General features: G+C 46.1%; 8 protein-coding genes across 8 annotated transcripts; 6 read left to right on the top strand and 2 right to left on the bottom strand.

Annotated features, from left to right (window-relative positions):
• Positions 1–485: 485 nt before the first annotated feature.
• On the top strand, positions 486–1683 carry EYB26_004063 (uncharacterized protein; the record flags this gene model as incomplete). The annotated part of the gene is made up of 3 exons (XM_054263357.1): positions 486–784; positions 841–1132; positions 1201–1683. The coding sequence occupies 3 exons, from the start codon at positions 486–488 to the stop codon at positions 1681–1683; spliced, it is 1074 nt and encodes a 357-aa protein (XP_054119332.1).
• Positions 1684–2015: 332 nt separating this feature from the next.
• EYB26_004062 (uncharacterized protein) lies at positions 2016–3880 on the bottom strand (the record flags this gene model as incomplete). Its single annotated transcript, XM_054263356.1, has 7 exons — positions 2016–2425; positions 2478–2786; positions 2856–2992; positions 3069–3483; positions 3535–3654; positions 3713–3778; positions 3835–3880. 7 exons carry the CDS (start codon positions 3878–3880, stop codon positions 2016–2018), a joined length of 1503 nt encoding a protein of 500 aa, XP_054119331.1.
• A 2507-nt stretch (positions 3881–6387) lies between these two features.
• Positions 6388–8520, top strand: EYB26_004061 (uncharacterized protein; the record flags this gene model as incomplete). Its single annotated transcript, XM_054263355.1, has 4 exons — positions 6388–6853; positions 6917–7290; positions 7353–8002; positions 8061–8520. 4 exons carry the CDS (start codon positions 6388–6390, stop codon positions 8518–8520), a joined length of 1950 nt encoding a protein of 649 aa, XP_054119330.1.
• A 556-nt stretch (positions 8521–9076) lies between these two features.
• On the top strand, positions 9077–10925 carry EYB26_004060 (uncharacterized protein; the record flags this gene model as incomplete). The annotated part of the gene is made up of 2 exons (XM_054263354.1): positions 9077–9233; positions 9334–10925. The coding sequence occupies 2 exons, from the start codon at positions 9077–9079 to the stop codon at positions 10923–10925; spliced, it is 1749 nt and encodes a 582-aa protein (XP_054119329.1).
• A 1243-nt stretch (positions 10926–12168) lies between these two features.
• On the top strand, positions 12169–13854 carry EYB26_004059 (uncharacterized protein; the record flags this gene model as incomplete). Its single annotated transcript, XM_054263353.1, has 5 exons — positions 12169–12281; positions 12536–12668; positions 12722–12788; positions 12847–13161; positions 13220–13854. The coding sequence occupies 5 exons, from the start codon at positions 12169–12171 to the stop codon at positions 13852–13854; spliced, it is 1263 nt and encodes a 420-aa protein (XP_054119328.1).
• Positions 13855–14713: 859 nt separating this feature from the next.
• EYB26_004058 (uncharacterized protein) lies at positions 14714–18909 on the bottom strand (the record flags this gene model as incomplete). The annotated part of the gene is made up of 7 exons (XM_054263352.1): positions 14714–14829; positions 14919–15365; positions 15423–15594; positions 15648–16068; positions 16126–16762; positions 16814–18823; positions 18885–18909. 7 exons carry the CDS (start codon positions 18907–18909, stop codon positions 14714–14716), a joined length of 3828 nt encoding a protein of 1275 aa, XP_054119327.1.
• Positions 18910–19718: 809 nt separating this feature from the next.
• On the top strand, positions 19719–20507 carry EYB26_004057 (uncharacterized protein; the record flags this gene model as incomplete). The annotated part of the gene is made up of 4 exons (XM_054263351.1): positions 19719–19905; positions 19986–20105; positions 20161–20355; positions 20413–20507. The coding sequence occupies 4 exons, from the start codon at positions 19719–19721 to the stop codon at positions 20505–20507; spliced, it is 597 nt and encodes a 198-aa protein (XP_054119326.1).
• A 1461-nt stretch (positions 20508–21968) lies between these two features.
• Positions 21969–24579, top strand: EYB26_004056 (uncharacterized protein; the record flags this gene model as incomplete). Its single annotated transcript, XM_054263350.1, has 4 exons — positions 21969–22497; positions 22550–23037; positions 23092–23429; positions 23493–24579. The coding sequence occupies 4 exons, from the start codon at positions 21969–21971 to the stop codon at positions 24577–24579; spliced, it is 2442 nt and encodes an 813-aa protein (XP_054119325.1).
• Between the last annotated feature and the right edge of the window lie 1372 nt (positions 24580–25951).

The following is a 25951-nucleotide window of genomic DNA, read 5'->3' as shown; positions in this document are numbered from 1 at the left end:
AAAGGCAGGCTATTCAGTTGACGCTTCAATTATTTCTGACCATCGTTGGATTCATCTGATTATTCATCGTTCTTTTACTATTACCTGAATGTGTCCTGAATACAATGTCGGTAATGTCCGGTACTGTAAGAAATCTATATTACTATAATGACAATACATATATTACGCGCGTTATGTACGCTACCGTGCGGTAACAATATGTGGGTGGAGAGGGCGGCCCGACGGGCCGCCCTTAGCCTTAACGCTCTTAGTCTTATTGAGATCCATACGGAGTTCATTCATGAATTTGTAATTATTTTGCTAAAAAAGATTTTCGCTTTTGGCTTTTTCTTTTATTTCCATCTGACCTTAGCCTTTGAGACAAAATGTATTACGTAGTTATAGTTAATTGAAGAATAGTAATATATTCGCGGATTTTAAATTGATAACTGAGGTTCTCAGGTTCCATTGTAGTCATTAGTGTCAATCTCCCTAATATTGCTACAATGGGTTCTACAACAAGAGACCAGTCCATCATTCTTTACTTTGGTGACCAGACTGAGAAGAACATTCCGTTCGAGGAACTCTTCGAATACTCTAGAGAATCTGATAGGACAAAGCAGTTTCTGCAGAATGCTTTTCATTCTATTCAGCTCGTGATTGAAACTCTAACTGAGCCGGAAAGGTCCAAATACAAGTTTGACTCTTTTGAGGAGGCTTCGAAGCGGCTAGCGGTGGACTCTTCACCAGACGTAGTCTTACGGACTATAGTCTTATGTGCAGCTCAGCTAGGTTACCTGATAGCGTATGCGAGAATTTATGGGTCGATGATTGCCTGATTTTCACTGACATCGCGTACAGTATATTAGAGAAAGATCCAGAATTACGTGAAGTATGGGCTGCACAAAAGACCTTAATTGTTGCTTCATGTGCTGGTCAATTACCAGCTGCCATAGCGGCCTGCTCCCACACAATCGATGAGCTAGTCGATCTGGCCCCGGAGACTGTGGCGATTGCGTTTAGAATTGGCATGGATGTAGACCGACGAACGGCTTCACTTGGCGATGACCGTAGCCAAAGCTGGGCTAAAGCGGTTTTCGGTGTTTCGGCACCCGATGCCCAGAAGATGGTTGACAAGTTTCTCATACGTGAAGTAAGTCAATTTTCAGCTTGCCGCGTTTCCCTGGTCTACCTAAAATGACTCAACTAAGATTTTTCAAGGGCATTGATGCAAAGAAAGGAGTCTATGTTGCTGCAACTTCTGCGTGGGCGAGTACTGTTGTGGGGCCGCCCCCGGTGCTGAATTTATTCTTTTCTCGAGATCCATTCAATGGTGCACGGCAAGTAGATCTTCCGATCACGGCAATATTTCATGCGTCCCATCTCGACAGACCAGATACTACCGCCATTATCGGAACAAACCCTGTCTTTCAAGGGTTTTCGTTGAGGAATCCAAATTTCTTTTCTTGCTCTTCCGGTCTGCCATTTCATCCTCAGAGTTTGTCGGCTCTCATAGAAGAAGCAATTCTGAACATAACGCACCGGATGACTGATAACGAGAAAATGTTCCGCGAGGTACAGTCTGGGATTGAGGATCAACTAGTTTGTATCAAACCTATTGTTGGTGAGAGCGGCGGGGAACGCCTTAAAAAGGTACTTGTGGCATCGGATGCTTATGTTGAGAGCGCCTCTCTCCTTGCCTAGTACTTACTTAGTAGCTTATACAGTCTCAAAATGGACATTTATGGAATGGCAAGCGGAGAGAGAACCTACTGGATAAATTGCCAATCAACATTTAATTTTTTTTTTTCCCTTACTTTTGCTAGAAGGATAGGTGTATGGCAGTTTTACCCATTATCGGAAGTGTTTGGCGAGAAATACCGGTCCTCTATGTACGAATACACAGTGTGAGTCATTTTATAGTGAGTATATACTGATGTAGGCTGATACCATAATGAAGCAATGCCAATCCTTTTATCAAATTTTTCCATCATAAATACATAGATCACATGATAACTAAGCGTAAGAATACTAATCTAATTCTGGAAGATTCCTGAGAGGTATTGGCCAGCATCCTCCCCAACATAGCCTACATAAGCATCTGGTCGGATCACAACTCCATGGACCCATTCGGGCAATGGTATACTATTGTAGGTCAGCCTTTTGGAGGCTCCTTCCTGTACTTCTGCATGACCATTAGCAGTTTTATCGTCAAGTACTAAGTTCCAGACATCGCAAAATGGAGTAGCAGCCTCCGGGATCTTGACTTCAGCGTTGTTGACGCGAAGGACGGTGAATGAACTGTATTTGAGAATTTGATACAAGCGAACTCTGCTGCCATCACCACGGGTGAGGGTCAGATCAGGGCAACGGTATCCCGGTACAAAAGGATCAGCATCGGCTCCTGACACGGTCTTTGTGTCTCTCAAATACTGGATTCCTCCTCCTGTTTATCGTAATCAGTAATATGAATCACGTTGTGTAGCTGCAGACTTTACCTGTGATGTAGGCTGCGTTTTTCTCCACAATCTCCACGTACTCCGTAGCAGTTCTCAAAGTACTACGGACCAACTTTGCAGCAACGGAGAGCACATCAGCAGCAATATGCCTTCGCTCTAGTTCGTAGGTCTTGACTAAGGAATCATAGCCTTTAGTTCCAAGATATAACCTCCAGACCAGGGCGAAGGCATCTGAAATTCCAGTGTTCAATCCTTGTCCACCATTGACAGCATGTACATGGGCAGCATCTCCTGCAAGAGCAATACGGCCACCGGGTGAGAAATACGACCTTGCAAGACGTTCCTTGACTGATGAAAAGTAAATCATGTTAGTACAACGAGCACCACTCATCTATTAGGAGGAACAGGAGCTCATACTTTCGAACGTGCTAAACCACTCTGTTTTCGGAAACTCGACTCTATAAGGGGCCAAGAATTTGCGAATCTCTTTCTCGGAATTTTCTTGTGTAATTTCGTCGTCTAGTAAGATATAAAATCTTGCCAGTCCGCGCTCCCTAAAGTTCGAAAGAGTTCCTGGTTAGATAAGCTTCCCACATGTGAGAAGTACGTTGAGCGAATGAACAAACTTACCGAGGAATCCACGATACTCTTGCTTGGCCATCAACTTGGAAGGTGATAATTTCTGGGCATAAAGGAAAATCTGTGTCCAGGAACGTGTCAAGCACTGCCCACACCATTTCCGGCTTGGTTCCCTCGAAAGGGATCTTCAAAATTTGCCGGGCCTTGGATCTGGCTCCATCTGCACCAATAACATATTTGCTTTCAATGGTCATGTTATCAAGTACCGCAGTTACTTTGTCTTCTGTCTCAATCAAATCTTGAAGTTGGCTCCTGTATATGACCGGAATATCCAAAATCTTTGCGAGATGCTGCATGATAACTGGCTGTCCAAGCATGAGAAAGTTTGGGTATGTAGTGTGCTTTAGTGACGTCCACCAGTGGCTCTGCCGAGAAATAAATTCTCCATTTGCAAAGGTTGAACTTGCTGTTTTGTATTAGTTGTGATCATATTCGTCTATTGGTTTTATTCTCTCACTATTGCATTTCAGACCAAGTTCTTGCAGACTTGGAAGAATACCCAACATATCAAAATAATCTTGAGTTCGACTGTTCAAGGCATCGGCACGACCGACCTTAAGAGGTTCATCTCCTTGATCTTTTGTTGCACGACGGTTAGAAAATAAATCTCGACTGATTCCAACATTAGAACTCACCAACAATGCAGACGCTCAACCCAAGCTGTCTTGCAAGCACAGCACTCGCCAGACCCGTTGGGCCCGCTAAAATACTTGTCAGAGGGTTTCCTGTAGTAACAACAATGAACTTGACTTCTTACCACCGATGATGGTGATATCGACGGATTTTGTTGGTGAGCCCGACATGTTGATATTGTTTGATACAAAGAATAAGTGTTTTGACTATGTGATTTGAGCACTCGAAGGAATGATCAAAGAAATTTAGCAAGCTCCGGAGCCTCAAGTTGGATGATCGACTGGATGCCCTTCAGAAGTAATGCGTGTAGGCTTCCACCTGTCAGATGTCGATATGTTGATAATCCTAACGGAGAACTTGGCTGCACTCGGCTAATGAGTCTTGATTAGGAAATAGCATATTCTTCAATATTTCGGCCTGATTATTATATCTAAAACCTGCGTGATGACACCGATCGTACGAGATTACCAGGTAATCAGCGAATATGAAGTGTTGATGAAGCTTGCAATTGCATAGTGGCGATGGTACACCCTTGCTGAATGCTTAGATCAACAATTAAGTTACTGTCATATTTGCGACTTATTAATAGTGTATGTAAGTCTTGCATTAGACCACTGTGACCGCATCCAAGATCGATGACACTATCCCTGCATACACGGGGTTACTTCACCATGATCTCGAAAAAGAGAGCGCCATCAATTTCCCTTCCTGTCTTAGACGTCATACAAGACCTATCACTTGATTTGTGAGTAATATTCATATTCAGAATACATCTCCTGGCGCCCTGGCATCTTAGTGGCAATCTGAGGCGTTTTCATAATACCACTTACATTCATACATCTAGTGGTTATTACTGAAGCATTGAGGTTCTGTCATAACATACGGCAGTAATATTACGCTAGTATTGGTATGTTATGTATGGTATCGCTCTAGTCTCATAGTTTATCTTGGACCCAAATATTCACAGTAAGTTTCAAGCATAATTTCAACAGATAACCTTCATTAGTCCGGTCTCGACCTAGGGCACTCCAGTTTTTAGGGTTCTTGATTTCTAGTCTTCACGTAAACGCCAATGAAGTAGCAGAGTATGACCCCCTCAATACGTCGAAGGATCTTATACATATATCTTTCAGGTGTTTCAGCTGGTTACGAACTATTCCTGAAAATGAGATTTTTGCCGTGATCAAGAAGAATTGATATTCTTACAGGATCCTTGTGGGCTCTATCAACTAGTGTCCAAATATTAAGTACGCAGTAAGAATCACTGCTTTGCAGGGCATTGGGACGACTAGATGTTCCAGGTCCTGAATGATTGCAACCTTTCGCAGTTTTTCAAGCTCTGAAAGGAAGTCTCATTCGGCTATGACAAGGTATATAGGTCAGTAAATGCCAGGCGCCTCCTGAAACCTAAAGATTACGATATTAATACCGTGTTTTCATGTCGAAGTACCCTGCAGAGCTTGATTCCTTAGACTTTGAAGCGGAGTACACCGGTATTAACCCTTTCTCCACATAAACAGAAAAAACTTCTGGTTTTCTTACGGCTATTAAGCATGCAGGTGTAAGACCGTATCACCTAGGAAAGGAGCTAAAGTACGGAAGCTTTGCAGATACGAGTGGAAATCTTTCTTGAAGAATGTTAATGACCCTGTATCTGCAAGGACGGCCCCACACCTCCGCGGCTCCGAACTCAAAATAGACCGTTCGTGTAGTGTAATTTAACGTCGTCAATAGCAATATGGAGTTTAAGTCAGTGATGTCTCCATTTGGTAGGTGACATTTCAACTTACGTACATCTGCACTCCATGAATGATCGTCTTCCTAATGGCGAATACTCTGATGCCTAGCGTACACATGGCTTGATGAGTGGAGAGTCATAGTCTGAAGATTTGTGGAAAGTCGGATGATGGGGCTCGGAAAATAGACACAAGTCACCATACTCAATCAATCAGAAACGAGCCATACTCTCAGGCCCGGTCAAGACGCATTAATACCATAATCATGATACAAATCAATGAGATAATGAATCGAGTGTCTATGGTTTCGGCCCCCGAATCGAGCTCAGACTCACTTCCTATTTCAGACTTTAGTCAAAGAAAGAGTAAGAGAAAGCGCTGGTAGTGCTTTCTTCTGCACACTTTTCACAATGCATGTATCTCGACCGCCCAATTGCGGTGCAAATCATATGGTATACTTACTTCTAGTCTTAGAAATATCTATCCCTACATAACAAGCATTGTACATTCGTGCGCCTGTAAGTCGTCATTTGCGCTGAGCGGCGGCTGGGTAGCATGGACAATCCCTGCAGACTTAGACAGAATCGATCAGACTAAAATCTGAATGAAGCAAGTCTCAGCGTGGCTGATTAATGCAAATCATCTGTAGCATCCACTGGTGAGTGTGAACCTTAGGAGGTTGTGAGTCCTTACTGTGACATAGAATATTGACGCCTTCGGGGTTGGCCGGCAACTTTACGTATAGAAAACGATATAATCCACCATCTGATATACCAACGTGCCTAGGAAGATCCTTATCTTCACCATCATACTCGTGTTGTCCCGATACTCTACGAGAATCAAATACGCAGTCATTAACTTGACGTTGCTCTTTGAAGGCTTATCTCTTGTCGATATTGACCCCCTATTCTGAACTTTGACGCACAGCCCATTCACAGAGGATGGCTCCAGAGCTTATGATGCACACCACAACAGACTTGGCGCCCATAGACACTAAGAAGGATGTGAACGGCGGCTTCGCAGTGACTAGTATGGTTGTCCTGACTGACGCTGAGGTCCAAAAAGACTTGGACAGTGCGGCACTTCTATTGAGTAATGAAATCTTCAATTTGATAGACAGCTACAGGCAGCCCCTTCCCGGCGACATGCCTGATCTCCGCTCGCAAGGCCGAGCCTTATTCACACAGGTGATCTACCGCCGGGTAGTAAAGGGGGAGAAGATACCTATGGTTTTACCAGCATTTCCATTCAAATCTCCAAATTCACGGGCTAAAGTGCTAGGCATCCTGCCTGACAAGGCTGAAGAGGTTGCTCTTCAGTGTCTTGATGGCTTGTGCAAGAATATTGAGCGCATATATGCCCCGGGTGCTGAGCTTCATATCGTTTCTGACGGAATTGTATATAGCGGTAAGCCATCCCCTTGAAATTGCAGGACTCGTCACCTCCTATGATACTAAGTGTGCCCAATAGATATCCTTGGCGTTCCTTGCAAGGATGTTTGGAATTATGGAAGTGGCCTACGGTCCTTCGCCGAGAAAAAGCTTGACAACATTCACTTCGTCCGTATATCAACCTTGACGGGAAGTGAGGAGCCTCTTACTGGAGGAGAGTATGAGGCACAGTCACCGAAGCTGCGAGAAAAACTGATAGAGCTCTATCTTCCATCGGACTATAACGTTCAGGACCAGAAAGCAAACGATAATAATGTGCTTGCAACGTATCGGGGATACTGCAAGTTCTTGCTTCTCGATCTTGCTAATAACCCCGAATTTGCCGGGCTAGGAAAGAATGCTATGAAAAAGAAAGCCTCGATCCTGGCAGAGAAGATGCTGATCCGTGGCAAGGTATGTTGAGCTCTATTTTCTTCGAAGTTGATCAATACGGCTGACCCAAGTTTTGTTTCAAGGCCTTTGCTGCTGCAATCCGAGATAATTTCACAGAGCACGTTCGCTTGTCTATTCACCCATCTAATGGACAAGACAAAGTGTCCATTTCGGTGATTGGACAAACCACGGGATTGGCAATGAGCCCATGGCATGGCACGCTTCTAGTGTCTTCAGATGGCTCTTTCAGCATCAAGCATCGCCAGGAGCTAGAGTCTGATCCGAAATATGAGTTGGTTTACCAAAGTGGCAGACCTTCTTACTTCCGTGAGAAATCAGAAATTTATCACTGGGGCAATGATGAAATCGACTTTGAACCCGCGTACCCATGCGGTTGGTATATCACAGCTCCTGCATCTAGCGGTTTGACCTTTAACGACGTTGACATGAAGAAACTACGTCAACTGGGCGAGCTGAACTCCCCAGTCGTGCTTCGTGGATTCAAGGAGACGAACAATAGGGAATTGTTCGAGAAGAAAGCGGAGGAAATGGGTACTGTCCAATCATGGATTTTCGGAAAGGTACTTGAAGTGCAAGACGGAGGTAGCGAAACCGGAGGCCTCAATAACGTATTGAGCGCTGAGGCGATGCCAATGCATTTTGATGGTCTTTTCAATACGAAAATCCTCACCGACGAGGCTGGAAACGAGAAACGCGTCTCTGCCTATCCCAGGTAAGCTGATAGTTTTCCGCAACATGATATTGAACGAACCTAACAGCACCACGTGCAGATTCCAGATGTTTTCCTCATTGATACCTGCGCCCAAGGGAACTGGAAAGACACTATTCGCGTCTTCTCGTAGATTGCTCCCGGTCCTGGAGAGAGACTACACTGTGGACCAACTCACGGCGGTCACGTGGGAATGCCAGACTGATGCATTCAATGCAACGGTTCTAAGGGGTATGCCATTGTGGGTCCCTCATCCCGAGAATCAAAAGCTTTGCGTACGATACCATGAGCCCTGGCCCAAGAGCCGTACCAAGTTCGACGCCACCGAGGTACGCATGAACCATGCACCGGAGGATCTTGGAAAGAAAATCGACTCTGCACTATACGATAGTCGTGTCTGCAATTACTTACAATTCGGTGAAAATGAGATTATCGTCAGTGACAATATCTTGATGATGCATACCCGTGAAGCTTATCCTCCGGGAAGCCCCCGACGATTCTGGAGAATCCACGTCAACTAGACGCTATAGTAGATGAATTTTTGCTCTTTTTGTATATTCTGTATAAGTGGAAATTGGAAGGACAAGAAAATAAGATTGAAACGACGTGAAGCTGGTATTCGCAATGGAAAAAGTCACATCGGACGATAGTCTAAACAGAGAGGGGGATCAGGGTTATGCTTCAATGATAGTTCTTGCTGTTTTTCTCAACTAATGCTGAGTTAAAATATGCGCCATTTGAATCAAAAAGATAAATACAACAGAAAGTCCCTACTCGATAAGCTTTATGTTTGATGGAGTTGTTGTGTTCGTAATGCTCTACATACTATCAAAGCCCTAACCCTATTAGCCCTAACGAAGGCATGACGCTTTGGCATGCCGATGGATTACCTAATCAGGCTACAGAATCGGCAGCCTAAAGCAGTTAGACTCGAGGCAATACGTCACAGCTCAGCCTCACGGTCAAAGCCACACAGGGGATTATTTATTTGTAGGACAGGCACCGACACCATCCAGAACAGCAATATGCCACGACTCCCGGCCTGAAACATTGTGGTGATCTGCCTGCTTGTCTTTCATGGCGGAAATTGCGTCTCCCGCATCCCCCGTCGAAGCTCGATCTCTATCTTCGATCACATCGATAGCTGCAAATCCCCCCGCATACCCGCGAAACCCGACGCAGGCAAAACTTGATCGAGTCGAGTTGTACATTGTGAAGGTGCCTGGGAGTAAAGGTTAGAAAATCTTGAATTCTGGCATTTGATTTCTAGTTTTTTTTGTCGAAAAGGTCATAGTTTTTAACAGGACAGGTGCTCTCCACCGCTGTGTGATTAGATGTGGTGCTGACTCCATTAAAACCTCCAACCAAGTCAATCATATCAATTGAAGCCATCAATTCTTCGCTATATTACTTGCATGTGGCTACTGAAGAAGATGAGGATTTGTTGCGGTCTATAGAGTCGGAGCAGAGGGAGCATCCTCACGATGCCCCGGCTGCGTCTCGTCTCCCCAGGGAAACTCTCTCGCGCTTGAATGATTGTCATCGAAAGCCTGTAGCTGGACAGGAGCCTACAACAATACCGCCGCCGCCGCCACCACCACCACACCGAGAAGGGGTCTCGGACGATCAAGCCCAGTCCGTCAACGATGACAATACTCCCCGCATTCCTCGCAAAAGCGTACATGACTCCTGCTCCGCGAACACGCAGCCAAAACAGAACCCTATCTCGAGAGACTTTACAATCGCTCGACGTCCAGTATCATCAGGAAATGCGACTCTTGTTACACCGACATCGACTGAACCGAACACGGGGCAGGGGTTCTCATACGATGGGCCACCGCCTTCAATAGAGAATATTAGGCCAAATCAGTCCAATGTTCAGGAGCATCTATCGCCTGGGGATATACTCACCAACCAAAATCTAGGCTCTCCTTTTCGCATTACCCTCATTCGTCGCGATGCCGCCTCCGGCAATCAATGGAACGTTGCTACCATATCTAGCTCGAGGGAGGACAAGGGCATCATACATGCCGAAATATCGAACCCGGGATATGGAAAGTTCATGAATAATGTTCGCCTATCTACGAATGCTATGGGTCAGAGCGCCACCAGCACAGCGGGTGAGGGACAAAATGCGGCAGAGGTCCTGAAGCTGATGGCTCAAAATATGATGCATGATGAGTATACTAGCAGCAAGATCTTCTATCGAGATATCACTCCAGTTAAGCACGACCACCAGAGTCACTCACTGTCAGAAGTACTGTTCAATCGGCATTCTGGGTCGGCAGACACTCCGAAAATCTCACAATATGTCTCCTCCAAGGTCAACCGAGGATACTACTCATTCAAATCGCCGTGGGGTGGGACTTGTTCGTTTGTGGCCAGCGTGAACGGAGGTAGTCTGAAGTGCAAACATCTGATACCTGGTCCAGCAATGAGTGCCGAAGCGGGTGTCAGTGGTAGTGGACAGAACCCTGAAGTGACTGTCTCAGAGTTACGATACAACATTCCCTTTGCCCTTGAACAGTCATTCCGGCCTTCTTCGATATTGAATATGAATGGCAACAGCAATAGTCTGGGAGAAAAGGGGAAAGGTAAGCGCGCAGCCTTGAGCCAGCTGATAACTACGAACATACAAAAAGTACAGCAACATGCTCGTTCCCGTTCGCAAGGTGGAGCACATACCCCCATGTTCTCGACTACACGCGGCAGCGGAGATGAACAGTCACCTGCATCGGCAGCCCCTGCTGACGATGAAGACCGATTGGACTTTTCGCTGGCAAGAGAACATGGTGGCGGTGGAATGAGCGGTAAAAGTGTCAAACTAGGCAAGCTAATCATTGAAGATGAGGGCATAAAGATGATTGATCTAATAGTCGCAGCAACGATGGGTGTTTGGTGGCGATCAACTTATCAGCACTCATAAATTGTATTTTCTGACTTGGCATGTGTTGCTATATATTTCGACTTTTAAATATTAGCATCCATTATTTTTATATCCAAAGTATAAAATTGTCATCACAATGACTTCCAAGGTAAACTCGGAGTTCTTCTAGTAGCGCCAAAACAACCGCCAGATAATTGCTCCTAACTAACCCTAAAGGTTTACTTAGGTAGACAGCTGACCAGTGAGTTGATTCGATAGACTTTGCAACGAGCTGAGTGGATGGGATGTCCTATTTCGTTTTTATTCCATTTATTCCATTTTCTACGCTTCCGCTCCAGCCCGCTTCAAACTTTGTTTATAAACACCAATACAGAAACTACACACATTTTTTTTCCCCCAAGCGACGACAACAAAGAAATGGTCTGATCTAAGTGCCCGTTTTGTGTGGGGAAAGGGTCGCAATACAATATTCAATAATGCGTCGCATTGCATAGCACAGCGACGAATACGACGAATAGAATAGTCGAGTTGCTTAGCAGCGCAGCCAGCGCAATCTCCGGAGTACGCGTTCAGGCAAGACTCCAAGTTGTTGAGGCCCAATCAGGTCACTTTTGCTCATTGAATTTTTTTTCTCTCTTGCTTCTGCCCCTCGTTTCCCCCTCCTCTGTATTCCTCCTTTCTTGTGCTCAGCAGACAAGCCACTACGTAGTAAACGGGAATTGTCCAGGTTGCCCTATTACTTATCATCTGTCGGTTTCGCGGGCGCCCACCGTATAGTCTACTACTACCTAGGTACGGTACTTCTCCGACCACGTCACGTTGTATGATCTTCTCGGTCACTGTCAGCCATTATAATAACATTGTTCCAACCACACAAGAAGAAAGAAGAAGAAGAGAAGAAAGAAGAGAGCAGGTAAGCCAGGCACTTCTTATCGGGTCTCCACCACAGCTGATTGATGGAACTGCGGGGCGGGCCTTGGGTGTCCCACGGCCGATCAGCTCACATCTGTTTACTTTGCTTTCTGCTCTTTCCATCTACTACCTATCTACTGACATCTCTGCTTTCAAGAAAATACCGACCCCTTTCGCTACACCTTTCCGCTCGTTCTATAGCTATATACTGCGATTTATAAATCATCAACCATCCTCGCAACGGACAGAAACTGGATTTCCCCTCCCGACGACGCCTTCCCCGCTCCGCGCTACGAAAGCAGCTCGGACTTGCACACAGCGAACAGCAACCCTAGAAACGAGCAGAACATAGATATTTACTCTCCCTATCATGTCGGATCTACAGGGGCGAAAGGTGTTCAAGGTGTTCAACCAAGACTTTGTCGTCGATGAGCGGTACAATGTGACCAAGGAGTTGGGCCAGGGTGCTTACGGTATTGTCTGGTACGTTTAATGGCAGAGTCCGGATGGACTTCCTTGGCCCGTATTTACACAAGAGTCTTCTTTCCTGAACGAATCCTGGTTGGCGTGGCGGTTTACACAGGCAAGCGCCTTAAACAGCTGTGCGGTTGTCGCGCCTTCTAGGGTCGGAGTTACAACCTCGCTGTTCTGTAGAGGGGCCGAGTGAGAATAATGTTTTTGACATTTCGCTTTTTTTTTTCTTTATTTGCATGAATTATGCTAACACACGATTCCAGCGCTGCCGTTAACACCCAGACGAACGAGGGCGTTGCTATCAAGAAGGTGACCAACGTTTTCAGCAAGAAGATTCTCGCAAAACGTGCTTTGAGAGAAATTAAATTACTTCAGCACTTCCGGGGTCATCGTAATGTATGTTCCTTCTTATATGAACCGGATATTTGGCGATGGTTAACGGTGCCTAGATTGCCTGCTTGTATGACATGGACATTCCACGCCCAGACAACTTCAACGAAACTTATTTATACGAAGGTGCATATATCGATCCTTCTTTTTATTGATTGAAATGCTGACGTGCCCACGATATTAGAATTGATGGAGTGTGACTTAGCTGCCATTATTCGATCCGGCCAGCCCTTGACAGACGCCCACTTTCAGTCCTTTATTTATCAAATTCTGTGTGGCTTGAAGTACATCCACTCGGCTAACGTGTTGCATCGTGATTTGAAGCCTGGAAATTTGCTGGTCAATGCGGACTGTGAACTTAAGATTTGCGATTTCGGTCTTGCTCGAGGTTTCTCAATCGACCCGGAGGAAAATGCTGGATATATGACTGAATACGTCGCTACTCGATGGTACCGTGCTCCTGAGATCATGTTGAGCTTCCAGAGCTACACAAAAGCCAGTATGTTTCTCTCTTGACTTTCCTCTAATCTTTAAGCTCCACGCTAACATGACACAAGTTGATGTCTGGTCGGTGGGCTGCATTCTTGCCGAACTTTTGGGCGGTCGTCCATTTTTCAAGGGCCGTGACTACGTCGACCAACTTAACCAAATCCTTCACTACCTGGGCACTCCTGCAGAAGAGACCCTTTCCCGTATTGGTTCACCTCGTGCACAGGAGTACGTGCGTAACCTACCATTCATGCCGAAGATCCCCTTCCAGCGCCTCTTCCCCCAAGCCAACCCCGACGCTCTTGACCTCCTCGACCGCATGCTCGCATTCGATCCCTCGAAACGTATCTCTGTCGAAGAAGCCTTAGAACATCGCTACCTCCACATCTGGCACGACGCTTCCGATGAGCCCTCATGCCCAACAACTTTCGACTTCCATTTTGAAGTAGTCGATGATGTCGGTGAGATGCGTAAGATGATTCTGGACGAAGTCATCAACTTCCGCGCCCATGTCCGTCAGCAACATCAAGCGGCATACCAAAACCAACAATCGCAGCAAGTTCCACAAAACGTTCCCATTCCAGAAAACAATCAGGGTCCTTGGAAACAAGAGGAGCCTCGGCCGCAGGAAGCACCTCTCCCAGGTTCACATCAGAATGATCTCGAAGCGTCCCTTCAGCGGGGCAGTGACTTCTTACATTGAACGATTAAGTGATTTGTTATATACTCAAATCCGCGGCCCGTATCTTTTCTATCCCTCGAGCGAGTCCTCTTGTCACCATGGTTCTCCTTTAACAATAGATAAATCATACTGGATTCTCGAACTGCATCCATTATCATGTCTGCTGCAACATTACCACCAATATCCGATATACGTATCTCATGTATATGATCGCCCCCCTCCCTTTTTTTCCCTTCCCCTTTGCTTCAACATGTCGTTTATTCCACTGTCCTTTTTTTCCCCACCTCATTCACCTTGCTTTTGTACTGGAACAGGGCTTGATTCGCGGGTTCGGTTTGATTTTTCGTCATGTCATGTCAAGAAGGTATGGCGGGCAGGCCCGTCCACTGAAGTGTACCTACTACTTACCTAACCGTATACGTCCTTACGATTTATTCGATGTTGATAAAACAAGCGTGCTGGTTTTCATATACTACTACTTCTCCTCCTCCTTGATATGTCTTGATGCATATAAATTTCATTCCCCTCAATATGCTACGTCGTAAAATCGTAACATTGATCGATGTATGTACATGAATCATTTCGTGTTTGTCAAGATGCATGTGAAACATAACCATGCATTGACAGAACTTCAGAGGCTAGGTAGCGGACACGGGTATGTGAAGAAAGTCTAGACTGAAAATCACGACAATCATGATAACAGTAACGAGAACGCCTCAGTCATTTCAAACCCACGTGATTCAAATGGCGAAAACGGTTCAGAAATGACCTGAAAATGGATGGGCACATAGACTGATGATAAAAGAGGATAAATATAGACAAAGAAATCTTATCGTAGACCTGACATATAAATGAAGTTCGGATACGAAAGTAAAACATGCTAGGATGCATCGACCTGGGTGCTCATAGTGATGCTCATTTGGCCTGCAGACCCTTTCCGCTTCAATGGAACGGCTGTGGGTGAAAGAGGAGATGTGGGATCAAGGTTTGAAACTACTACTAATTGCAATCAGTCAGCTTGAGCGATCTCCCTCTAATGCGGCAAGTCCCGTCATCTTTTGATTGGAGACACCAGATTGACGTACCTTCCGACTCGCCTTTGGGTTTTAAATCAAAGTAGGAGGGTGGCTTCATCTCCATATGCACATCAACATCCATCGGCTCGTCTGTTTGTGGAACAACAGTCGTAGCGGTGTTCTCGGTCGTTATCTCTGAAGGGATTTCCCGGCAAACTGGTTCCACCAATCGATCCTTCATCGCGGCGTTCACATAAACCAAGAAATATGGCGTTGGGGGATTGGCACGGTTAGGGTTTCGGAATATCTCTGCAGTATCTTTGACCTCTGTGATGTCACTGTCATTGTATTTGCGCCACACATCCTTCTTGAAGTCGTAGATATAGATGTAGTAGTGCCCGAACTCCACAGATCCTTGGTGCATGAAGACTGCGTAAAGGCGATATGCTAATTTCGTATAATCATTGAAACTGCCCGAAATCATGCCTTCAATGTCTTTGGTTTCCTGTTCGATATCTACACAGTGATCAATTAGTACTGAACAGAAACGGTGCTAGACACACGGATACTCACGAGCAAACTCAGCCTGTGTTATCTGTGACAACTTGTCCATTTCAGCTACAAGTTCCGTATTGATATCGGAAAAGTCGCCAGCGCCCTCCTCGGTGGGATTTATTGCAGAAAGCTCGGTAAGAAGGCTAGAAGCGTTCTTGAATAGTGCTGGCATATTTTGTCCGTCATTCTCCTGGTGCAAGGATTAGCGCTTTACTCATAGTCTCTATGACCCTCTCTACTTACAGTTAACCGCAATAGTTCAGCCTTGCGGTTCTGTAGACCAACTAGCTTTCGTTTCCAATCCCAACAATCTCTGCGTCGTCTAACGATATCTTGTTTCTGAGTATCCATGTAACGGTCGAGATAAATCGTCTCTTTCAGATCCAAGTGGTGTGTGGATTTGAAAGAAGCCTTCTTAACAGGATCGAACTGGACCCTCTGCACCTGGATCTGCAAGATTGGAGGCAGCTTGCTGATAGCACCGAATTGCTCGACAAGAGCATCATCTACGAGAACCTCTTGCATGTCGAATGCACCGTCGATGGCCGAGTATATATCCCGCGAGCCTGTTGCAACATCAACTTTGATGTCAGACCAGAGCTCCTCTTTCGAACGAGTCCCATTCTGTGCCGTGATGTATGACTTTGTCTTGCCATAGAACAAACTAAAAACCCAAGATTAACAATCAATGCTCTTCAATTATACAACTCTCAAGTCTTACTCTTTGATTTGATCAAGCTGCTCGCCATCCGGAGCGATGCCACGTGGTCTAATGGCACACTCGCTCTGAAACAGAACGTTGTTGATGACTTCAGTAACATCTTGTTGAGCGCCCAATTCAACTTCCTCTATCAATTGCCTTTTACGGTCTGCTTCGGCAGGTCGTGGCGGTTTTGGTGGTGGTCTACTCGGCGGATCAACCTTCTGCACAGTCTGTGATTGAGAAGGAGTGCTTGTAGGTTTCTCTGGGTCTTCTGACGGGTCTAATGCCGGTGCCGTCGATACAGGTAGCGGCGCATTCTCCTCATGTTCGGAAATGAGAGTAGCTTCGCTATCAATGTCACTCATTTGTGAGTCCTTGGCAAGATTGCCTTCAGCTGGAATAGCAATCTGGTCGACAACGTTCTCATTTTCGTTAGATTTTATAGATTCAGGCGGTCCTAGTGGCCCTGCCACTGGCGCACCGTTGATCTCACCGAGACCAAAAGGCCTAATCCCAGAAATGGTGGATCTTCGGCGAATCTCTGCCTCATTTGTGGAGCTAATTAACGTCAATCTAGCCAGTTCCTGTTCAGGTCGAACGAAGGCTCTTGGAGTTGTTATCATGTTGTGAAACAATCCACGAAGTTCACGAAGAACTGTACATGGTTAGCAGCCTGGTGGAGAATATGACCGCCGGGAGAACTCACATTTCTGAGACCTCTCAACTTCAAGTCTAGATACTTTACGAGATCCGACTTTCTTCTGGCGCAAGGTTTCCTCATCCAACTCTGTTTTATTGTTCTCGAAATCCAACACCATCTCTCGGTAAGGACGAACGGTGAAGTAGAACTGCAGTAAGCTGTTCAGGTAGCAAGTATTACCTATATTCTGAAGCCCAACGGGCCATTCGGACAAATTTCGATCATTATGCGTTGTAGATCCCGAGACGAAGCTGCTTAGCATAGGGCTATCCTTTTCTTTTGCAATGATAGTCAGCGCGCGTGTATAAGTTTCAACTTGCGTTGGGGCTTCATCTACGCAGATCGTGTATGCTGCGAGAATAGCATCATCACCAACTGTGCGATCAGGTATCTGAAGAAGACGATAAGCATCTCCGACATCCATTTCGCCTGCTCCAGTCTCGCCCGTTTTAAGAAAATGCCTCAAAGTCTCCGAATTCCGTTTTTCTGCGATGAGCGACAAAGCTTTCTCTGAGATTTCTTTGCTACTGGGGCTGTCATTCACTTTTGTTGTGAACATTGTGATGACAAAATCGTCAGGTGTATTCTCTTCAACCCCGAGATAAACGAGGGCCTGCTCAGCATTCGATACTCGATCCTCAGCAGCTGACTTGATCCGTTCGCTTCTCCTAGCATCGCCTATTCGCCATAGTTGTTGTCGGGCTTCGGTCTCCTGGGTGGTAGAGCTCAGATATGCGTGGAACCTGCCAATAATGACCTCTTCAGTGAGAGATGTGTCATTTGGACTTAGCCCAAAGTACTCATAAGCTTTAAGGACATCGTTTGTTGTATAGGCGCCTTTGCTGTATGCAGTCACTACAGCCTCGTTGATTGTATCACGATCTGGACCGCCTCTCCATTGAGCAATAGAGTTCAAGCATTGAAGATAATGCGGGCCCCTTGCTGGATCAACTGCAACTTGGCGGTGATAGGCCTCGATTATGAGATCGGATGCCATATCTTCCACTGTACCAAGATCTTCATAGCAAGGTTGTCCAGGCATTTCAAACTCAATGAGTCGCGTCGATCTCGCATAATTGGCAGCTTCAAGAGCTTGGAGAAAGTCACTAGTGGCTGGAGATGTCGAGTAATTCAGAGCATAAGGAGTCTTCTTCTCAGACACAGGACGTTGTTCGATCAAAATGGACAGTTCATGTATGACGTTATCAATGAATATGTTGAGTTCGTTCTGAAAGGGCAGTTCCTCGGATGTATTTGGATTTGGGGGATCCCAGAAGCCCTCGTCTCGATATGAAAACTCCAGAAATTCCAATAGATCTCTACAAGGGCTCCCGTCAACACCAAAGCAAACCACAAATCGTTTGTTGATAGCTGAAATCGGTTTGCTACGCTGCGGATCCTGGAGCGAATTGCGGAGATATGTGCGTAGATTATCAAGGACAGTTATGGGTTGAGGTCGTGCAATACCCTCCAAACGCTCCGGATGAGCAGCTATGGCTTCGTCTGCACGTTTGTTGACCAGCTCCACGTCCGTCAACAGCTGAAGGAAGTCGTGGTTCAGGACAGGGGACGAAATCTGCACCGAAGAAGTAATGCCACAGGTCATGTAAGAGCATCGATAATAGTATGTTTCTAGGCGTTGTCCTTTCGGAGTAACCGTACCTTTTGCGTGACTACCAGATTGATAAACAAGGTGATGCAGATGGCCGGACGTAGGCGCTACGTTGCCCGGATAATTGACCACCACCTGTGTATGCAATCGACACTTCGAACAGACTGCGCAGACTTTTGAGGAGGCTCCTCGACCTTGTCTTCGATCCGGTGAGACAACGAGGGTCTGACTGGTCTTTGTGATGTACACGTGCTTACAAGCGGAAGGAGAGAGCCATTCTGGCGGGCCATCGTATCCGTCCGGAAATACGGGGGGTATATCGGCCAGTAGGTTACGACCTGAGGCTGGGAGATGGACCGGATCATATAGATGAATGTCGTCGATAAATCGCGGAACAGTCTTGCCTATTCAAAGTAATAGATTAGCCTATATCACCTTCTAGATATGGTGTGAAAACTGGCTAACCTGCTCTTTTGTACAAGGGCATCATTTTGAACGTATGTTTGCCTCACGAGAGTTTCGCTATGAAATCAACGAGCTTGGTGGAGCTTTGGGTCGTAGGAGCATCGACGAAGCGACGGGGCAACACCATGCGGTAGTTGACGGCTGTCGTGGGTGGTAGACGTAAATCGCCTCGGAGTAGGGGCGGCTTGCTTAATTTTTGAATAGAAGAAACTTCATACTGCTCACATCAGATTAGAAATCGTTCGTGTGTCGGTGTCAAACAAAGCAATAAAGATCCTGCCTGAGGGGCAAACCCACCTAGATGGCAAGTAAATTGCTGACCTGTCATTCCGAAGAGAACGAAACTGGTTTAAGGTAATCCGGTTGCTTATGAAATAACAACACACCACCTGGGAGTGTTTCAAATGAAAGGTACCGAAGAAAGGAATGAAAGAAGACAAAGATAGAAGCTGTAGGTAGTTGTTTCCCACGAGGATACCTGCTTGGAGCTATACAATCAGTGCCAAGACTTGACGTCCGTGTCAGTTCATACAGCTCTCATCAACCCGCGAAGCATTCAATATCCGAAATGAGTGACGCCTTGAAGGGAGAGCATGCCTAAATTTCAACTTTTTCAGGCATTTCCAGAACGAACTTAGAGCTGTCGTTTGAGCTGCTGAGGAGGTATTGACGCTCGATGTTAGTTACAAGTTGCGACCCAATAAGGTAATCAGGAGACTATGCCTCTTACGTAAGGCGGTGGCAGAATAACAACACCCAAAGTTAACGTCAATTGATGCACCGACGTTCTGCTCATTGAAAGCAGCGCATAGTCGGCGTGCTCCTCAGACCACAATGGCTTCACAACTCACGGAACCGCATATCTACCACCCTCAAGACGCCCTTGGCGCGGCCGTCAAGGCTACTGCTCTCACGGGAGGATTCGGTCTCTTCGCTTCCGCCGTTCAAAACACTCTGGCCAAGGAGAATGTCGGATCCTTAGGTATCTTTTTTAGAACTGGCAGCACAATTGCTATTTTCGGTACGACATACCCTCAATTATTGAACCAGACTGCATTAAAGACGTATGGGCTGACTGTTGAGTCTTGCATGGGGTGATAGCGGCGATGGGTGGTACATATTCATTCGTGCGAACAGCATCAGCCAACCTTCGAGAAACCAACGATACCTACAATACTGCTTTGGGTGGATTCTTTGCCGGATCTATTCTTGGACTTCGAGGTGTGTATTTTGTTATCAGCTTCCAATGGATCAGCCTTGCTGATATATACAATAGCACGAAGCTTCCCCGCGGTATTCGGATACGGAACCGCTCTGGCAGTGACCTTGGCTGGTTTTGAGTACACCGGAGGCTCGCTTTCTGGAAAGGAGAAAGACCACAACTTAGACAAATACGCGGAATTAGAAAGGATACGGACAAATTACCGGACTCCAGCAGAGCAGACAATCGCAGAGCTAGGTGAAGGACGAGGTATGTTGATGCTGAGCTATGGAATTAAACCTACGTCAAAACTAATCCATCTACTAGGTATTTATGGTCCTGGATATGCTGAGCGTCGTCGTGAGAGAATCAAGGAAGCATATGGCATTGACGTTCCCGCCACACCCGCTCCAGCGTCGTAAACGGAAGGTTGAAAACCAATGTAGATTAGTTGTGCCTCGCGATTAATATCATACTCGTCGGGGGTTTCGTTCAGCATTTTCTTATCTAGATGTTCAAGTGCCGTCTTTGAAGATTCATTACGCCTACTTCATGCTGTCATTGGCGTTACCACCGATTCTCTCTCTTTCTCTTCTTTTGTTACAAACGTATGATGACACTGGCCAAGAGGAGTAACCAATGAAAATTGCGGTCCAACCCAGAAGCACATGTAGATATGTTTACCAATAATCTGGAGTGCATCCTGCATACTACTTACAGAGTAACATAGTGATTAACTACATACTACAGAGCGAGTGAGTTGTCGGCAGCAATTGTCTGTCTCCTGATTGGCCGGTCAACGCAGCATGTGATTGGCTTGTTATGGCTGCACAATCGCTTGGACATTGGACAAGAGTCGGCAGTCTCCGCATACTGTCGCGGTGGTGACGTCTTGACTTCACCTCTACACAGAAGGCGAAGCCCCGAGTATGAAATCACCGGTCGGGCCTGAGCCACCAAGTTGCGATGGCTAGCGTTTCAGCATTTCGTAATTCGTTCTGCTTAGTCTGCATATCGTTCATTAAAATCAATTTACGGAGTAAAGTCTTTGATTTGAGCGGACGAACGAATGAGAGGCCTTCGACCACAGTCCCCCACCTGAAAGCATGCTAGTTAAAGTCCACACACCTATCAAGCGAAGCGTAGGTGGCTCATCTCACCCTAGAATCTGTAAGAGTGACAGATTTACCCACGATCGACATCGATTCGGTCATGTTAGTTGCCTTCGCCACAACTGGTTGCAAGCACCCTCATCTATAGCATGCCATATGGGCATCTGGCGGGAGGATGCCTGTAAGTACAGAATAGAATACAGAAAGAGAATGGAAATGCCAAATAGAGTAAATGCATACTTATACTCTACAGAGTATGTAGATGAGACGTAGGGACAGCAGGAGCAACCAGGGAAAGACGTAGGTTCCTGCCCGAGCGACCAGACGAGAGTCGACGTCATCCGCATCCGTCACCCGTGCAACTGGCAACTGCGATCGTAGCCTGCCTGCCTGGTTGGACTCTGAGTCGGACTACTGCTCCATCCATATTATATGATCATTACTTCAACTTCTCGTCTTTTCTTTCCTTGTGTCTTACCATTCACGCTCCTCGATGTTCAAACGGCTTCCAATCTGCCATTCCTTTAACAATCGATCGATTCAAGTCCGCTTGGCCAAAACGTGTGATTGTACCGTACCGTATCTGCCACTCTACCGGCTTCATGTTCATACAGCTGGCCTGTTAAACGCTCCTAAGACCGCCATCATCTCCTCAGCTTCATTGAGCTGTTATCTCAACCTATCCAACGATAACGCTTGACCGTACACGTCAATTGTCAGACATCTCCCATCCTCGCAGTTCCGCCCGGAACATTGTGGGATACGATGACCATGCCACAGTCACCGCCTCATGAAGGCTACGGCAACATTCCGTATCCCAATGACCCAACTCAATTCAGTCGCGGTTACGGCATGTCTGCGGATTCTCGACCGGCCTCTTATATCGCAAATTCAATTGTACCCTCTGACTTCTCTGTCGCACAGCCAACTCTAGGAATAAACCCGTCGCAGTCGGCTTACCCGTCACGTTTCAACGAAGAGATTGACCTGTCCCAGCGAGGCAGTTCCATAATGATGGATGGTACAAACGGAGGAACTAGTTTGCAAAGGAGCGAATCGCAAATGTCGCACAATAGCATCGCGCCGTCAAGAAGCGGCACTTTGAAGAAAAAGGCATCGCTGAGTCGGAAAGGAGGCTTGAAGCGAAGCAGTAGCAGGCGCAGTCTTCGCGCTGGCAGCGTAAGGAGCCTCAACCTCGGAGAGAGGGAGAAGTATGGTAGCGACGATCCCAATAGTGCTTTCTACGTGCCAATTCCGACGACTGGTAGCCCAACGGAAGAGCTCGCAAATCGTTTTCAAGGTTCGTAAAACATATTTATCATCTTCTGAACTTGCATTGACTTTTGTTCCAGCTTGGCGAAAGGTACTCAAGGACCTCCTTATCTTTTTCAAAGATATACAGAAATCATACGAAACCAGAGCAAAGCTACTCCTTTCGGCGGGTAATATCCTGAACAACACGTCCTTACCGTCAACCTTTCTCGACTCCGGTGGCCTGGGAGATGCAACGGAAATTCTACGTGATTACCATAAGCAAGGTCTTATTGAAGCCAACAAGGCTAAAGAAGTTGAAAGTGAAGTGATCCTTCAATTGACCGGCCTTAGAAGCGACCTGCAACAGAAGACCAAAGAAATTAAAAGTCTCTCTGGAGACTTCAAGAACAGCGTAGATAAAGAAGTCGACAGCACGCGGAAGGCTGTCCGAAATCTACAGGAAAGCCTAGGTCTTGTTGATGTTGATCCTTCAGCTACCTCGGGCAGGCATGATCCTTTCATTCTTCGATTGCAAGTGGACAAACAGATCGATAAACAGATCGAGGAGGAGAACTACCTTCACAGAGCAAGTCTCCCTATATCGCTAGTTCACTTCAAGGTTGTGACTAATTCTGGGCAGGCATATTTGAATCTCGAAAATTCCGGTCGTGAACTTGAGGCAATCGTAGTCGGCGAGATACAGAAAGCATATAATGCCTATGCTAGTATCCTGAAACGCGAGGCAGATGTTGCCTTGGATGCTGTAGAGAAGCTTCGAGCCGGTCCCATCTCCATGCCCAAAGATCATGAATGGAACAACTTCATTACAGAAAGCGAACATCTTGTTGATCCTAGAATACCTATCCGCAGCTTTGAGAATATCACTTATCCCGGCAGGGACCATCCAGCTGCCGCCGAGGTCCGGTCGGGCATGCTCGAGCGCAAGAGCAAATACCTGAAAAGTTATACCCCTGGATGGTCTGTCCTATCCATTTGTTGCATTACCCTCAACCTTATGGTCTCATGCTAATCGTTAAATAGGTATGTTTTGTCACCAACACACCTTCACGAATTCAAGTCGGCCGATCGAGTGGCCTTCCAGACACCTGTCATGTCTCTCTACCTTCCGGAACAGAAACTGGGTTCTCACTCGCAACCCGACTCTTCCTCCCATAAATTCATGCTCAAAGGAAGACAAACAGGCGCCATGCACCGCGGCCATGCCTGGGTCTTCCGGGCTGAGTCTTATGACACAATGATGGCATGGTTTGATGATATCGCGTCTTTGAGTGAGAAAACTGGCGAGGCTCGAAATGCATTTGTCAGGAACCACGTTCGAAGTCTAAGCGGACGTAGCATTCGGCCAGGTTCTATCAGTAGTGACGGGGTTATGGATGAAGATGAAGCAGATCAGACTCCCTATTCGAGCCAGTCTGCTGTCCTTCGAAGAGCCTCTCCAGTAAAAGGAGAGACTCCGGCCCAGCGCCCACAACCAGGTGGGCGTTTCCCAAGTGATGTACAGATCGACCGTCACTTACAGGCAACCATGTCACTTTCTAGTGGAGAGAGCTCTGGTGCCCGAGAAGCTTTAGCCGATGCCGTGTCCCTCTCAGGGTCTGGTGTTCCATACGAAACGAGTCAACAACCACCCCAGGAAATTAATCAGTTGCCTTATCGACCAGCAGGCGTAAATCATGAAACCTATGGAACGTGGATAGAAGCCTCAACTACCGCCGACCAGTACCCAGACCATACACAAGAGCAAATCAACCACCAGCAGCCTGTCACGTCCGCTTCACAGGCTCCTATCGTTGTCGCTAGTGAACCCACCACTGACAGACGCGAATGGGCTCCTGAAAATGTACCTCAAGCTCCGACAAACGGTACCATTTCTGCTTCTGGGGGGCAGACAGGTGTGAATGCTCCGTCACTCAATAGACAGGAGTCCCAAAGATCCCGACAGACCCACTCCACGTATTCGCTGCTGGCTTCGACCCCAACCACTGAAGCAACTTCTCCACTAACCGACAATACCAACGGCATGGCATCCGCTCAATCAAAGGAGAGCCCCTCGACAATTGACATGCTCAAAATGCCTGGAAGATATCCTCGCCAGATGACGGGCTAGGCCAAACTTTCGAAAACTAGCAGTCACTAATTCACTTCTATTCGTTAACATATACCCTTCCGACGAACAATGTTATCGGGAATCCCATTGCAACTCCTTGGGTGTCTCTTGCACGCTGTCATTACGCTTCCTAATGTCACATACTGTGTTCTGTCGATTTATTTCCCCTGCTTGGAATTGATGACCTCAACTGATGCTAGTTACCCTTTGATACCTCATTTTATGACCCGTCGACATTGATCTTCTTTCTCCTACATATAGCAATTTCTTCTTCATTGGTACACTTCGCTCTTTGGGTTGTCTTTATATTATGTTCCCGGTGGAATGGTTTTGTATATATCAATGATTTCAAGTCGTTATATAAATATCATGAACGTCTATTATCCTGTCTTGATGATTGCATTTAATTGAATCATCGCAGACTCACCGCGAGGAACCAGTACACATGTCGACATAGATAGTCTTGATCTGAGAAGCTGGAACTCGCCTAATCAATGAGCATCGCGCACGAGGTATGTTATTGAATTAGGCTAGCATTAGGTAGTGTGCGCATTTTGAGCAGCCCTTGGTATTGAATTTGGAGCCTTGAATAGAGGTAGAGCACCAATGGAGGCTAATGAGACTTTGTAATGGATACGAAAACCTGTGCGTATATCTTCAATCTTTCAAAGTTTGATGGAATTTGAAGCCGTGTATGTTTATGTTGAGTAGGCTCTTTACATATTATTTGAAAATCTGCCGAATCAGGAAGTCTGCAACTTTACTCAACATATCCGGTACATCGAAGTCCTCAAAAACCGGTATGGTCATTATGGAGCGTCAAATTGCTTTGACATTTTGTGTTTACTAATATTCCAACAATTACTTACATTAGGGGGGTCGGAGTATATAGCAATCGGACGGTCGATCAAAAGAATGAGAATAAAGATTGAGAAGTTGACTAGGTGCTTATGAAAAAGGGCCTCGGGATGATACCTAATGTATAACCTTCCACAAAGAATCAATTGATATAAGCGGAGATTATCTAGCTAACAACACCAAGAAGCAGAATGAAGAAAAATACCTGGGGTATATAGCTAAATAACCAAAGAAAAGAAGAATGATAGAGAGAAGAAATGGAAAGTCCGAGATAACCGAAGTAGATGTGATCGTATGCCTAGGTTTTTCGATTGATAGGGAACGCTTGACAATCGCACTTTAGAAATTATAATGCAATAGTGCAATCCCGTGGAGAACACAATAGATAATGTCGAAGAAGACATCAAGGGAACTATAGTGTAGTTGAGCCTCATTATAGTCCATCTCGTGAGTCAAAATAGCCATCTCCTATAGATTTTATCATATACTCTGACTCTATTGTAACTTGACTAAG

Source organism: Talaromyces marneffei, chromosome 3 (assembly GCF_009556855.1).
Source record: "Talaromyces marneffei chromosome 3, complete sequence".
Taxonomy (NCBI): Eukaryota; Fungi; Ascomycota; class Eurotiomycetes; order Eurotiales; family Trichocomaceae; genus Talaromyces; species Talaromyces marneffei.
This window is presented reverse-complemented; position numbering and strand designations above follow the sequence as displayed.